This window comes from Pholis gunnellus (genome assembly GCF_910591455.1).
Source record: "Pholis gunnellus genome assembly, chromosome: 4".
In the NCBI taxonomy this organism is placed as follows: domain Eukaryota; kingdom Metazoa; phylum Chordata; class Actinopteri; order Perciformes; family Pholidae; genus Pholis; species Pholis gunnellus.
Window position 1 is genome coordinate 27,057,990 of NC_136530.1, and position 16,527 is coordinate 27,074,516.

General features: G+C 44.4%; 1 protein-coding gene across 1 annotated transcript in view; it reads right to left on the reverse strand.

The window, feature by feature from the left end:
• Positions 1–4,398: 4,398 nt before the first annotated feature.
• The window catches only part of nfia (nuclear factor I/A), a 114,784-nt gene continuing 102,655 nt past the window's right edge, over positions 4,399–16,527 (reverse strand). The window contains 5 exon segments of the mRNA XM_079158391.1: positions 4,399–4,609; positions 9,248–9,336; positions 10,542–10,554; positions 10,556–10,708; positions 12,427–12,605. Coding sequence (XP_079014517.1) covers positions 4,595–4,609; positions 9,248–9,336; positions 10,542–10,554; positions 10,556–10,708; positions 12,427–12,605 — 449 coding nt within the window. The 3' untranslated portion in view covers positions 4,399–4,594.

A 16,527-nucleotide genomic window follows, 5' to 3' on the forward strand; every position in this document is an offset into this window, starting at 1 on the left:
ACTTTTTAAGTACAGGAATATGCTATACCATCAACAGAGGAAATGTTCTTAAATACATACAAAAAGGAAAGCAAAAATGAAGAAAAAATAAAGAAAAATAAGGAAACAGGAAAGTTTTCAACTTAAATCCAGTTCCCGGAAAACAAACCAAACCAGTTCTAGTAATGTGGCCTCGATACAAACAATCAGAAAATTCACAACACTAGTTTTTCCTCATTTTATCAATGTTACAAAAGTCCTGCATTATAAAATAGGGCAGCTTTAAAATCAGTGTAATTAATAAAACTATACAACATACAAACACGTCTCCCAGTCGGGCCGAGTGGCCCTGCTGCTCTGCCCTCCCGTCCGTTAAGAGCTAACTCTTCACTGCGTCTCTTCGCTGCTGTACCAGAACTAAATTACACACACAACACAAGAACAAAAAAAACACACTGCCCAAACTATTGCTTTTATATTCTTTTTCATTTTTTCTTTCTTTAAAAAGGGTGCAATTTTGTCGTTATCTTACACACAACACAGCCAAAAGTCGCTGATTAGATGCTAGGCTGTTTCACAAGGTTTTTGTGACACTTAAAAAAAAAATGTCCGTGCAATTTTTTTTTAAATTCCCTTCGCTCTTTTTAAGCCCTGGAAGCTGTATTTTTTTTTTCTTAATACTTTTTCACTATTGTCATTTATTTCATATTTAGTGCAGATAATTAAGGAAGTAATGCCCAACTCATGGCTAAAGGGTAGGCAAGAACAGAGACGAAACAAACATGTCACACTAGGAGGAAACACAACCCACACAAGTGGAACTACTAAACCATCACAGCCGACGGCATCACGGCGCTGTCCGTTACATTTGATCAACGGACTGAACACAGAACAGATAAACGATTTATTCACTAAAACCTCTGCTGAACAGGGCGGGGCGTGGTTAAAATGTTGGACGTCATCGAAAATGTTTATTTTAATAAACTGTTTTCTGCGCGATGGAGAAGAAGTTTGACTTGTTTTAAGGCTTGCTTGTGACCAAAGAAATAATAATAATTAAAAAAAAACATTTCGGAAATAGAGACCCAAATGTAATATTGCGGCCGTCTGGAAGATTATCAAAACAGGAAGGAAGGAAGCTTTGCTGGAGCGTTGGTGGGGGGCAGGCTTCACAATTTTTAGGGACCGACCACGGAGCATGATGCCAGTCGCGTGCGCGCTTACTTTGGTTGAAAGTAAAGAGAAAGAAAAAACTAAACTAAATAAACAATGTCAAAAAAAGTCTAAGTGAGTGCAAGCAGGTATTGCATATTTGATGTCCTCATTGTTCATTTCTGGGAACAAAAAGTAGAAGAACCAACCAACCACAAATTAAAAAAGGAAGACTTGAAAATGAAAGTTTTTGCTGTTCGGAGAAAAGAAAAATCATCCCATCAGACAAAGGATAGGATGAAAAGGATGGGTGGGGGTTAACTTGTTTAACTGAACAAATCTACCAGCTAGTGAGCAGTTACAAGCTCCATCTGGTCTATCAAGATACTGGCATCACAACATTTTGGGAAATGAGTACAATGTCTTCAACTGCCAACAACAGGAAACGTGAGAAAATATGTTTTCATATCAATCCATATCCTGTTTTTTGTGTCATCACTGCACATTGACAATTTAAATTAAAGTTGAAAAGTTTGCAGATAACAAACTCTTTGTATTTTAGCTGCTAGACATAGCTGCATTAGCAGTATTAGCTAACCTGAAAGACAACTTTTCAGCTGCTACACCTGACTATTAGCGAAAAAGTTATGGTAACCTCACGTTATTTTTACATAAGACAAATATCATCTTCACATTAGTCCTGTTAACATTACATAACCTCTGACTTGGTGCTCATTTCACAAAATGTCTCTGTGTTGCCGTCCGTTAGCTAGTACCTGAACATGATTGACCTGATTGTAGCTGGTGAGCTGGTGTAGTTTCACCTGTGAGGCCTCCGCTCAGCGCTGCAGGTAGGGCCAGGGGGGGAGCAGTGCAGCAAAGGCCTGAGACCTCTTAAGACTGAGAGATTACCAGCCAGTAATTATGGTAATCAAAGCGTTCCTCTTCGGCTTTGACGTCAATTGCTCCAACTACCAACAAAACCGCAGGTGTGAAGGGTGAATTAAGAAGGAAAAAACCCTGACAAAACAAGACTCTCCACATTGGATCTTGTGTAACCTCTCAGGACTGGACCGTAGCTCAAGGCACATTGATGAGGAACAATTGTTTTCGTGCAATTTGATAACGTACGGATGAAAGAGAGAACGTCTTGGAACTGAAAAGCAGAATTGATCTGTTATTGAAGGAAAAATTAAGGAAGAAGGGAGGGGAGGAAGTAGAAAAAAAAAGAATGGAAGATGCCGATAAGCAAAGAGAGCTGGTTGTTTGTGAAGGAGAGCGATAGAAAAGGCCTCGACGGGGCCAAACTAATAGACGGCTGCTGGCAAGTGCCTGATGTTGGATTTACAATATAGTGTCTTTATCTCACTAACTACATCATCTATGGAAAAATTCGTCACTAACACTAGAACATGCAGATTTTTTTGTTCTTTTTTTTTTTTTACCTTTTTCACTTAAATTCACTTTTGTTCGACGCTGGATGGTCGTAAGAGTATGTGCGTGTGTGTGTGTGTGTGTGTGTGTGTGTGTGTGTGTATATATATTTATATATATAGTATAGGAAAGGAAAAAAAAACTGAAGTTCAATAAAATGGTAAGTTGCATGTGAAGCGCTCGGCTGTCTATTTGTGGACGAAAGCTTCCAGAGAGTTACCCTCTGCTCCGCCTCTTTATCGCTAAACCACACCCCCTGATTACACACACGGCCTATTGGCCAACTGCAGGAATAAGTGCTTTTGATTGGACGGGACCTCTAGGAGACCCAGCCAATCAGCGGGTAACACCCGTTAACGATTATCTCGCAGAAACCGGAGAAAACATGATTACGTTTCAGCTTAAATTCACTCGTTATATCTTCTCCTGATTTCGCCTCATGAGAAATTAAAATATATTTTTTTTGTTTGTTTTTTACAAAGTAAAACGATGTGCTCATTAAAATAAGTTAATCGCTTAGCGTTTTTTTCTTTCAAACAAAATGAAAAGCAGACTTAAGCTGCAAGAAATGCTTTAAAAAATGATTGCTTAAAATGATATTTCTTTAAAGGGATTCTTGTTCTACCATGCTAACAGCTTTACAAGATGAACAAACAACAAATAATAAACAATAATGTGAATACAGCTCCCCTTATTTCTCACAAGGCTATGGTTTCTAGTTCAATGCTGTGTTGTTGTCTTTTGTACCCCAATATTTTAGAGTCCCAGAGGTGTGAGCGGACTAGGAAGAAAAATATAGTTTATATATACTTTTCATCAACTGTTTTCAACGAGCTATCTTACAAAGATATTTAACTATCCAACAGCTAGTCAACAAAATTGCACTTTCCTCATGATCAATATTCCACTGGTAAAGTTTTAGTCACTCGTCTTTCTCTCTCCTGTCTGCCTGCTGCGTATCGGACACCAGAGCCTTCTGCCCACCATTTGCATGCTTCACCCAGACTGGTGGATGGATAGAGGAGGAAGAGGAGGGGACCAGCTGAAATGACGGCCTAGGAGAGAAATATCAATGAGCCATGAAGCCAAAGCCTCCCAGATAAACCAGCTCGGATCCACCAGCGTCTGGTCGCAACACTTCACATGAACAAAACCCCCGGTTCCCTGCACGTTTACCAACCCACCTCCACCCGAACGCCCCCCATTATAACCCCCAGCCCCTTCTATGTGTAGTTCATGTTATTACTGTGAAACAGGCAGGGCGTTGGTTTGTGCCCGCACCACCTCCCCATCAGACCGTTTCTTTCCATTAAGCACTGGTCCATGTCCTTGGAAAGAGCCTCGTCGACTTCCTCCCTCCCTGACGTGCCACCAACCAGGGGGCATGGTCAAGTGGGGGGAGGACGGAGTCCATCCCAGGAGGTGTGTGAGGGCTTAGGCAGCGGGGAGGGGGGTTGGGGGTATTAGCTGGTGGTATCTGAGCCAGGTAACACTTCCCCTCTCCCCCCAACCACGGTAAAGCCCGTCCTGGGCACCACCCAGGGAACCACCAAGATAGAGGTTCGGATGAGGGGTGGACGGCATTGTACCGTCGTAAGTCCACTGAATGCACACTCTGCTGAGGATGATGGGAGGGATATAGTTTCTCCAGAGGGGAAGCTCTGTAAAACAGCCTTGCGGCGTTCCCAAAAACTGGTCTGGCTTGGGAGTTGTAGGGTGGGGGGGCAGGGTCTGGCACTAGAAATGGACATGGACATACAAACCATACGTCTACAGGGAAGTCTGTGGCGTACGGTTTACAGAGTGGGTGTTTTAACACCGGGGTTGGGGAGCTTTTGATCCGCTGTAGCCATGCTGATGCTGCCGAGTGATGGCGCTGGTGGGGGTGGAGTCAGGCGCAGAGGGGGAGGGCTGTAGGGGCGGGGCAAGAAAGGACTCTCTGGCTGGCATCAAAGGTCAAGGGTCAAGGAGGAGGCTGCAGCGATCTGTCGTACAGGTGGGTGGAGGGGGAGGGGGGCCTCTGGAGTCCTTATCCCAGGTACCACTGTGGAGGGAGACAGAAAAACATGTTTACACAGAGTCTCATGGAGTCAGAACCACAGCGATCAGGATCACCCCACATTCACTAGCACAGGACTGTTTGGAGGAGGGGGAGCAATTAAATAACTCCATGCATTGTTTTTGCCAACTGACATCCAAACCATTAAATTGCTGCACTGGGAACTGGCATTAGCTAACAATCAAATGTGGACAGGAAAAAAAAAAGACAAAGATATCGATATGTTAATACATACATTGGGCTTCTTCTTGTTTCCAGAATGCGATAATAACTAAATATTGTCGTAGAGTTTGCTCCGAATATTCAGATTCCCTGGAGGATGAATCCTTAAGTCTTCAAACTGAACAAATTGTATATGTTCAATGGCAGTGTGATTGAAAGTGAAGACATGTCTGAGTAAGTTATAAATTCACTTTATTCTTTTTGAGTGAAATATCCTCTTCTACAATTAAAAAATGTAAGTCGATCCAGACTTGCAGACATTTGCGGATGGCAAAATAAAGGTCAACGCTTCAAACTGCTACATTGACTTGAGCCTCTGTTGCTACTTGTGTAGTAGTGTACTCCTTTATTCTTTTGCAATTCTGCAAAAGTTTAAAAGTATTTCAGCTTCAAATGTCTGCACATGGTTAGAATTTAGTTTTTTAGATTGTACACGTGGAAGTTCAGGACGGGACGATTTCCAGGAAATGTCCCGGTTCCACTCCTGATCTCCAGAAGATGAGCCTATTGGATTTTAAGGACCACATTACTTTTCGTCTAGCGCCACCCTCAGGACAAACTTTACATGGATAGCTCAACAACTGAAAGAATATGTTGTTTGTCCTCTCTCTGAAGGACATTAACATGACACGTTTTCTTGTGATGAATCTCAGGTTAGGGTCGGTCACAGATTCTGTTTTTTTGTTCAGGACCTCAAACACAACACTGGTTCTCCTGCCGGCAGTTGGGAGTTTATGACACTTTTTATCTCCACAGTATCACCAAACTGTGTGTGTGGGTGTGTGTGTGCGTGTGTGTGTGTGTAATCCATCTCTGATAGGCCGGTATCGATCGCCAAAGGTGCATCGTTCATGTTTCATGAATCTCCCCCCTCTTCCTCCTCCTCTTCCTCACTGCCCCCGCCGAGTTCAAGTTCATCCCCGCCTTACATCATGTCTGGTTGCCAGGGACAACCAGACGGCCCGGGACGTGACTACAATCGCCAAGGCAACCGCATCGCCCTCCACCCCCCTACCCCTCCTACCCACCCCACCTCCTCTCCCACTCTCCTCCCTCCTCTTACTCCTCCCTTTTCTTCCCTCGCATTCATCCTCTCTCGATCACATTCTCCTCCCTGTCCCGCTCTGCACTTCTTCCCAGACACACACATACACACACACACACACACACACACACACACACACACCATCACACACACACATACCTCTTCACACTCTTTCAAAAATGATGTACAATTTATAAAATGTGTTTTTAATTTTAACGTAAGAGGAAAGTTTAAATAAAACACATAAAGGTGTGCGTGCTGCAGGGTTTCTCTGCACTCCTGACTCGTTGTAATTCTATTGCTGTGTGTGTGTGTGTGTGTGTGTGTGTGTGTGTGTGTGTGTGTGTGTGTGTGTGTGTGTGTGTGTGTGTGCAGTAGTGATAGAGGAGAAGACTGGAAGGTTAGTTTTTAATCAATACAACTTGCTGACGCTGGGACTTTTCTACCTCGCTGGCTCGCGCCCCCCCCCCCCCCCCCCCCCCCAGTGTCTCCCAGTGTCTCTCGCCCTCTCGCTCGCTCCCTGCACTGCAGCTCCTCCCTCCCTCTGTCCTGAGAAGACTCAGAGAAGATGAAACTCTCACAGGCCAGACAGTGTGTGTGTGTGTGTGTGTGTGTGTGGAGTAATGTTACCACACAGCGGGCTGATGCTGACAGCTGTGATTCAGACTGTAGATACTCATCACAAGACGAGAGAGAGAGATAGAGAGAAGAGTTAGAGGTAAGAGAAAGACGGAGAACAAAGGTAGAGAGGACCAGTCCGTTGTTTTTCCATGTTTTTCTCATTGTCAACAAATCAAACTAACAACGCGTTGGACCGTCTCTCAAAACTTTCGGACTTCCTGTCTCATGCTCCACGCCGCATGGTTCCCCAGCTGGTCGCTGTTGCTTTTTTATCAAACAAACAGGTAGAATTAGTGCATTTGTTGGGGAATATTTTAAGCGGCAGATTAATCCAATGAGTAGGAAAGGCAGCCGGACGGTGTGCACAGGATTGAGTGAAAGTAAACTACAGTGTGTGAGTTCCTGGTGATGCTCATTGATGTGTCTTTAATGGAGCTCTACGGCTCAGAGGAAGAAGATACATCAGGTTCTGATACACACACAAAACTTTTTAGTAGGAACATTCACTGATTTTGGGAGATAATTATCAAAATCTGCCCCCGCACCCCAAAAACAAAACAAAACACAAACATTTGTTTTTGGCCAGACTCTCCTCAGAATAGAAGCCATCTTTATACTCCATGAACCTCTCTATCGCTGTCTCTGATAGTATTCCTATGTCTCTCGCCCAGTCCTGTCTCGTCCTGAGTCAGCACTTCACACACACACACACACACACACACACACACACACACACACACACACACACACACACTGTGTGGGTGAGTCATGAGGTGGGCGTGGTGCTTTTACTGCATGTCTGTGTGTGTGTGTGTGTGTGAGCTTCACCTTGAAGACTGTGTGCAAATAGGACACGGAGACAGATGATGACTACACACACACACACACACACACTACACAGATGGGAAAGCACCCTCATTGCAAACGTCTGCTGCTCCGATGTAACATAACCACACTCACACACACACTTATTGATCAGGTCATGGCTAGCTGTTGTAGAGTAGTGTGTAAAATGTGTGTGTGTGTGTGTGTGAGGTGCGCGTTGGTTGGCACGACGAAGGTGCCAACTCCCTCCCTCCGTCTCCGTGGGCGACCGCCACCGTCTCCCGCGGCAACCATCACGCTGACCCGTGTGGGCACGATGCCTACTCTCACACAATGCCAGTGCCATCTGCCCCCCACTCCCCCCAAAATAACCTATACACACACACACACACACACACACACACACACACAGGAATGCACAGACTGTCCAGTTGGTCACCATGGCGATAAGAGGAGGGAGTGTTTACGGTACTGTCCCATGGCTCTCTCTCTCTCTCTAACAGAGGCCTAATGTCGACCGCCCAGGGTGACTTTTGTTCCTGCTTCTATGTGTGTGTGTGTGTCATTATGTTGATTTTATGTGTGAGTGTATGTACGTGTGTGTGTGTGTGTGTGTGTGTCCTGCTCTGAGGTCACACTCTTTAATGCAGCAGGGCTCCCCCTGTCAATCTACTTACTGTCTTTTATACCCATGAACCAAAGCACACACATTTGCAGTTCTATACTTGTGAGGACCTTTATTAACATAATACTTCCCCTATAGTCATAAAACCTCAAACAACCCTTTGTAGAAGTGACGACCGGACAAATTGTCCTTAATTCCCCAAAATTGTCCTCAAATTTTGAAAATGTCCTAAATTTCAATAGAATGTCAATACTATCCAAAAAACTATGAATAAAATGCCACGTTTTCTAGAATGTAGACAATTTCTCACTTTCTCAACATATCCTTCTCTATCCAACCATTGCTCTCTAAAAATGTCAACATCTGACATTCATCATTGACCTACAATTCATGTATATTCTTAAAAAGAAAAAAAATCTGTAAATGCAGGATCTGAGAAAAGCCTTGATTAGTGGAGGACCGAGAGACGACAGATGACAGCGACGTCCCAGAGAGACAGAAGAAGAATAAATAACAGGAGTCTGTTTCCAGCAGCAGTGACAAACACCTGGCTCATGTCTACAGGAGTGTGTGTGTGTGTGTGTGTGTGTGTGTGTGTGTGCGCGTTGGCCTGTGACAGAGTCAATAAATCGACAGCCTCGTTCACTGCGGGCCACCACACACAGCACACACACCCACACACACACACACACCACACACACACACACACACACACACCACACTAAAGCAATCAAACATGTCCCGATTGTCAACAGAGGACTCCCAACTCACTGTCCTCTCACTATACTGTGTGTGTGTGTGTGTGTGTGTGTGTGAGATGAGTTAAGTCAAGGCTGCCCAATCGTTACACTCTTCATAAATCAGCTGGCCAACACACCCTGACGTCTTGCGAACACACACACACACACACACACACACACACACACACACACACACACACACACACACGCCAAGCCATAGCATTGTGTTAAATGTGGATGTTGCGTTCACTGACCACCTGCTCCATAGTAAATGTTATAGCGCTGATGCAAAGTGCTGCTTTCTTTTCCCAATCTTTACTTTACAAGCACTCATACCCGAGGCTACGCAAAAAACTCTGCTCTCTGATTGGCTGTTGCCGTGTTAAAGTCACATATACGTGCACACCTCAAGCGTAGTTTAACTGCTGTTTTAAAATCAGAGCCTAGAGGGAGTGTTTAACTGCGGGTAACCATAGCAACATACGTTTATCCACATACTTTTGGCCATTTAGGGTTAGTTAGCCCCAATAAAATGTGCGTGTTACCTGTGGTTGCTGAGGGATGTTAAAGCCGGGATCTCTGGGTCCGACGCTGATGAACCGCTGGGCCGGAGATGAAGTGGGGGTGGAGTAGGCTGCACGACACACACACACACACACACACACACACACACAGAGTTCAGTTTATTAAGCTCAAGCTGGGTGTTGCGTTTAGGTGTGGACTCGGGTCATGATTCTGACTACATCAGACTTGACAAGATCTAAAAGGTCTTGATTATCTCACTAAGATGTATAGACTGTGTCGACTCAAGTGATTGTAACTGCGTTGAAGGAATAACAACTTTGTTTGAAAGTAATAGAAACACATTACAAAAAGAAGTCATTTTTCTGTGAATTACTAAAGTGACCATAGCTTTGTCTGTGTGGCACAACATTTGATAAAAGGTACAAAATGACTTGCTTAAGACTTGAAACACAAAGTCCGGGACTTCATAGCCAAGACTAACTTTAAATTTGTCCTGTTTGTGTGTTTTTTATTTTTTGGAATTAAAGCAGCAGTCAGAAACTGCTCTTGTTCTGTCTGCTGCAGACTCAGATGTTTCACAAAGACACACTTTGAAGTGACAGACTTTGACTGACTGACTATCAGCAATTTACTTAATTTGCTATGAATTCTGGGTAAATGAAGGCTTTTTTCAAACGGAAAAAAACCACGGCTGCTCTTAGTCCTTAACCTGGCTAACTCTTTTAGGATTCAAATAAATCAGTCATTGTACTTCTGAAACCGTCCACCGTTCAATATAAAATGAACACCTCTTTGTGAATCCGGCCCCAGGCCATGTTTAGCCTAGCTTAGCACAAAGACTTCCAACAACTCTGATAAACAAAACCGTCGTAGGTAGTTGACGGATTAATAAACTTTTGAAAGCCTTTTGGGGAATTATTCAGCAGATGTAGGTCAGAGTGATGACAAAGATTTATTTGCTGTTATAATTGAAGCACATTTGGACTCCACTCACACAACCCAAAACAAAAGCAATAAATATATATATGTGTTGATGAGCGTGAGGAGGATTAAACAGCTTTGGCACAGGCCGAGTGTGTTTTTGCCAAACGACAGTAAATCGACACTAAACCCTGAAGTGAAATATAATCCAAGCACAAAACGAGTCACCTCTCGCAGATTATAAATCATTTCTTTTGATTTTGAAGTCAATATTAGATTAATAATTAAAATATTGGGATGTTTATTTTACATTTTCTCATATTTGTTGCAGAGGCGGACACAGTTTGTAGAATTGTTTGTACAAAGTTGCGCTAAAAGATCATTTGCACTCACTGGGCGAGGTGGGGCGAGTTGCCCCTCGCCTCGGCGGAGGAGGTGGAGGGCGGCTTGGCGTCGACGGGCAGCGGGACGGGACGGGCCATCGGGGGAGGCGGAGGGGAGGCAGCATGGGCGGTCGGCAGGAAAGGGTTGTGGACCTTTCCCTGGGAGCTACCGTTAGGCTGAAGGAGGCGGGGTTAAAAAAAACAACAAGAAAAAAACATTCAATACAAGTAGATGCACCATGTTCTGTGCAGAGTTAACAACATCAACAGGTCGGTCACACGGCTAACCTGTAACAGCTCAAACTCCCTGCTGCCCTCTGAGCGGGTGTTGTGAGTGTGTGTGTGTGTGTGTGTGTGTGTGTGAGTGTGTGTGTGTGTGTGTGTGTGTGTGTGTGTGTGTGCGTGTGTGTCAGCAGTTTTCCTGGCTGGTCATAAAGAATTCTGCTGCCGCTCGCATTTTATCCTGCTAATCTATAAGCATAATACCACAGTACCTCGCTTCACCTCTCTGCCTCCTTCTGTCTCTACCCTCCACAGACTCTTCCTTTATTTATAACATAAATATACTGTATATATATATGCTGTGTCTTTATCTATCACATGCTTCCAGGTCTGAGTGTGTTCACATTGACATTACCATCCGACATGTGTGCACTTGTGTTCTTAAAGAAACCTGGACCCTCGTCGATAGAAACCAGGATACTGCGGCATAACAACGCCTGACCTTTGTCCAGGGGTGGAGGTACATTGACCCAAGTATTGTTTTTTCTCCGTGGAAATTTGAGGTACTTGTACTTAACTTGAGTATTTTCCATTTTACAACACTTTCTATGTCTACTCAACGACATTTATCAGACGGCTTTAGTTACTTAACAAAAGTACAAAAATCTGATGTTTTGTTATGAATTGAACTACCCAGCAGTATTGAGAAGTATAACTGAAACGATTGACATCAAATATTTTGAGGGTTTAAGTCATTTTTTATTGAAACACATTTCATGGTTCCAACATGGACTGTTGGTTGGCTAAACAGACACTGTGAAGGTGTCACTTTGGGCTCCGGGTAACAAACCAAACAATCAATCGATTAACGGAGGAAACAATCAGCAGATTGATCCATAATGGAAATAATCATGATGTAATAATCAAAAAGAACTCCACCTCAAACATCTACAGTAAAATCCTGCTTTTACATGAATGCATGAGTAACAATAATCTAATTATATAATACATAATAGTATAACGGTCATAGGGGACAGTTTTCTACTTTTGATATTTAAGTACATTTTCCTAATTATGCTAAAATAATTTTACTGAAGTAACATTTTCAATGCAGGACTTTTACTTGTAACAGAGTACTTTTTGCAGTGCGGCATTAGTACCTTTACTTAAGAAAAGGATCTGAATACTTCAAAAGATTGGATGATTTAAAAAAACAAACAACTAAGGGTGTGTTAAACGTCATATCAACAATGTTTTATCTGATGTTTTTTTCAACTTTCACTTTTGTGATACATGTTTTTACTACATCTGCAAGAAGAAGAAAACAGATATGCGTGTGTGTGTGTGTGTGTGTGTGTGGTAGGGGGGGTGGAGGGTGTATTGATTCAGTGTCTAGACACAGATATATCAACTATCTCACTGCAGACACAAGGCCACACACACCACACCACACACACACACACACACACACACACACACACACACACACACACACCACTGCAGTGTTTTCTGCTCCAGCCCTGCAAACAGATACTGATCCCACCTTTGCAGAGGCTGGAAAACCCAGCTCAGATGTTTCCTTGTGTTGTATTTCTGTGAGTGTGTGTGTGTGTGTGTGTGTGTGTGTGTGTGTGTGTGTGTGTGTGATGGTGTGTGTGTGTGTGTGTGCTTACGTTGAGGAAGCCCACCTGTCCGGCCTGCTGGGCGGAGTCAGGACAGACCAGCTGGACGAACTCCTTGAGTGTCTCCTGCGGGTGATACCTGATGGCCGGGTGGGAGAAGTAGGAGCCGGGCTGCTGCAGGATGGGGGAGGAGGAGAAGTGGAGGCTGGAGGGGGGAGCGTGGGGGCTCGCTGTGGGGTGAGGAGAGAGGGGAGGCAAGGGAAAGAGGAGAGAAAGAGAGAGAGGAAATTATCAGGAGAGTTGGGGGAGCGCGGTAGAGAGTTGTTTGAGGGACGGAGGGGAGAGAGAGAGAGAGAGAAGGGGGAGTAAAAAGAGGGACATTTAAAGTTGATTAAAGGGGGCGTGGCTTCACATGCAAATACTCGATGACGGACACACACAGCAGAGCAGAAGAAACAAAGACAACAGACCATAATGCACCTCTCACACACAGCTGTCACTCAAAAGGAGTGTGTGTGAGTGAATGTGTGTGTATGTGTGTGTGTCGAGGTCAATGAACATTATTTATGTCTCTTCTCCTCTTTTGACTCCTCCTTATTTTCCTTCTTCTTCCACTCATCTCTTCCTTCTTTCCTTTCCTCTCCTATTCTGTCCTCTCCTCTCCTCTGTTGTTTTCTCTTCTTCCCATCTCCTGTCATCTCCACTTCTCTTCTTTTCTCACTATCCTCTCCCTTCCTCTCTTGTTTCCTCTCCTCATCTCCTTCCTTCTTTCTTCTCCTCTCCTCTTCCCTCCCTTTCTTCTCTTCCCTTTTCATCTACTCCTCCTCTCCTTTCCAATCCTGTTTCCTCTCCTCTTTTCCACTCCTCCATTTCTCCCTCTTTTATCCTCTCCTTTCCTTCTTTCCGCCTTTCCCTCTTCTTTTCTCAACTACTCTTTTTTCACCTCCTCTTCTTTCCTTTGCTCTTTCCACCTTTTCTCCTCCTTTCGTCTTTCCTCCTTCCTCTTCTTATCTCATCTCCTCCCTTGTCTTGTCCTCTCTTCTTTCCTCCTCTTTTTCTTTCTTCCATCCCTCCGTCTCCTCTTCATTTTTGTCAATTGCTTCCTTATTCTTTAATTTCCTCATTTCCTCCATCTTCTTCTCCTCTAGTCACCTCTTCTATCATTTCCTTCCTCCTTTCCACCTTTTTGTTCTCCTCTCCACTCCTCCTGATCTTTACTATGCCCTTTCCTTTTTTTCTCCTCTCTTCTCTTGTTTTTTCCTTTCCTCCTTCCTCCTCTTATCTCATTTAATCTCTTTTATTCTCTTCTCTTTTGTTTCCTCCTGTTATCTTTCCTCTTCTCGTTTCATTTCATCATTTCCTCCATCCTTTCTCTCTCTTATCCCCTCTCACCTCCTCTTCCTCTCCCTTTTATATCTTGTTTTCTACCCTTCTTTCCTTTCCTCCTTTCCTCCATTCTCCCCTCCTTCCTCTCCTCCCTAATCTAATTAGGGCTCTAATTGGTCTAATATTCTCTGATTGCTCATTAGTGGACGGTGCCTCGTTAAGGACTGTGATGTATAGAGAGGAGGAAAAGAGAGAGAGAGAGAGACAGAGATTGAGAGACTTTAAAAATCATAAAGAAAGAGAGAGAGAGAGAGACTTTAGAAATGAAAGAGGCAGAGGAAGAGAGAGAGAGGGATGGAGGAAAGGAGAGTTAAAGCTGCTGCACTAATTCACTTAAAGTCTGCTGTGATTTATCACTCTGACAATACACACTGACCGAGTGTGTGTGTGTGTGCCTGAGAGTGTGTGTGTGCGTACGATGCGGCCAATGTATTTACAGTAATCATTGGATGGATGGCTTTCTCTGCCCTCTCTTTCTCTTGTACACACACACAAACACACACACACACACACACACACACACACACACACACACACACACACACACACACACACACACACACAGAAAGGGACAATCTGTGTGTACTCAATAGGAGTGATCTCACTCAGTGTGCAGGTATGTACATCCACCTGTGTGTGTGTGTGTGTGTGTGTGTGTGTGTGTGTGTGTGTGTGTGTGTGTGTGTGTGTGTTCAGGAATGGTCTAGTGACATTTCACTCATTTCAGGTGAGGGAGTGAGGAAATCTGCACAGGAAGGAAACAACATCATCACACACACACACACACACACACACACACACACACACACACACACACACACACACACACACACACACACACACACACATTTTATTCTTCATTAAATACTATTTCACATTTCGGGAAACAACAGCACTTCTCTGCAGCATCTCTGATGATTGCCTGGCAGCCTCACGGTGATAACGTGACCCAAAGGGAGAGACCCAGTTGTCCGTCAAATAGTTCCAGCGCGTACACTATGAACTGTTTGTGATGCAACATCTTCAGGTGTTGGTAGATGTGTTTTTGAACTCGGCGAGAGACACACTAGCTGTTTTCTCCCTGCTTCCAGTCTTTATGCTAAGCTAGGCTCTATTTAATACACATACAGTCATGTCTTGGGTCTGAAAAAAAAGAAAGACTTCTTCTGTTTTGTAACGATATTGAATTATACAGTTTCCGCCTGGTTTGAGGCATACTGAGGCCTTCCATTCTGTGTCAACAGAGTGAAGGTTCCTCCAGCGCCCTCTAGAGATGCTATTCTCAACCACGGGGCCAGTTCCCTCTGGTGGGCTTCAGAGGGCCATCTAGTTGGCCGTGGGTGTCCTGCCAAATGGTAAGATTACATTTTATAAAATAGTTTCTTTTTTGGTAATTTACAGAGCTAGTTATTTTTACATTTTGATGTGCCACCAGTTCACATATAAAAAAAATCGAATTAAAATGCATAATTTCAACGTCCTGGTGAAGAGAGAGCTGAGCCGGAAGGTGAAGCTCTCAATTTACTGGTCGGTCTACGTTCCTACCCTCACCTATGGTCACGAACTCTGGGTCGTGACCGAAAGGACAAGGTCGCGGCCGAAATGAGTTTCCTCCGTAGGGTGGCCGGGCTCAGCCTCAGAGATAGGGTAAGGAGCTCGGACATCAGGAGGGAACTTGGAGTCGAGCCGCTACTCCTTCGCATCGAAAGGAGTCAGCTGAGGTGGTTCGGGCATCTAATTAGGATGCCTCCTGGACGCCTCCCACTGGAGGTTTTCCGGGCGCGTCCAACTGGTAGGAGACCCCGGGGAAGACCCAGAACACGCTGGAGGGATTATATCTCCCAGCTGGCCTGGGAACGCCTCGGGATCCCCCAGTATGAGCTGGAAAATGTTGCGGGCGAGAGGGAAGTCTGGGTCAGCCTGCTGCCACCGCGACCCGACCCCGGATAAGAGGAGGAAAATGGATGGATGGAATTTCAACGACCAGTTATGTTTGAATATCACCACACCAACCGCGACACATCCCCATAGTGACAAACTACTAACTACAGCTAACCAACGGTGACATCAAATAAAATAAAATATATAGTTTTTAAAAAAAAAATTCAAATTGATTTGGATTTATTTAAACAATCAGAAGTGGGCCTTGAGGTACAAAGGTGGAGAAGCCCCGCTCTAGAGGAAACAGTGTTCGTTACATTCATAATGTGAGAGCACTGGACTGATCGTTTCTCACCAGTGGTGGAGCTACATATGTAGAGGTCTCTCTACTGGACGCACAGAGGCAAAATTGATCTTGATCGTCTCATCTATCAAAGACTGCAAACAAGAGGATTTTCCAAAATGTCTGAGTCTTCCTTTAACAATGCAACAACGGTGTGTGTGTGTGTGTGTGTGTGTGTGTGTGTGTGTGTGTGTGGTATTGAAGACCGGAGGCCCCGCTTGTCGAACACAGAAGAAAGGGCCGGGATTAGTTCCACTTTGCAAATTGCCTCGCTTCACTGCCTCAGACACCCTCCACCCCCCCTCCTCCACACCACCCTCTGTCTCCTCCTCTGCCAACTTTTCCTTGAAGAAGATATTTGCCATCAAGAGGTGGACTGATAAACGATAAGAGGGAATCCTTCAATTGCACGGCAGGGGAGGAAGAGGAGGAGGATGAAGGATGGAGGAAAAGAGGATGGTTAGATCTTAAGAGCGAGGAGGAGGAAATGGGGAGGGAAAGATCTGACCACAGACTGGGAGGAGGAGGAAGAGGACAGAGGT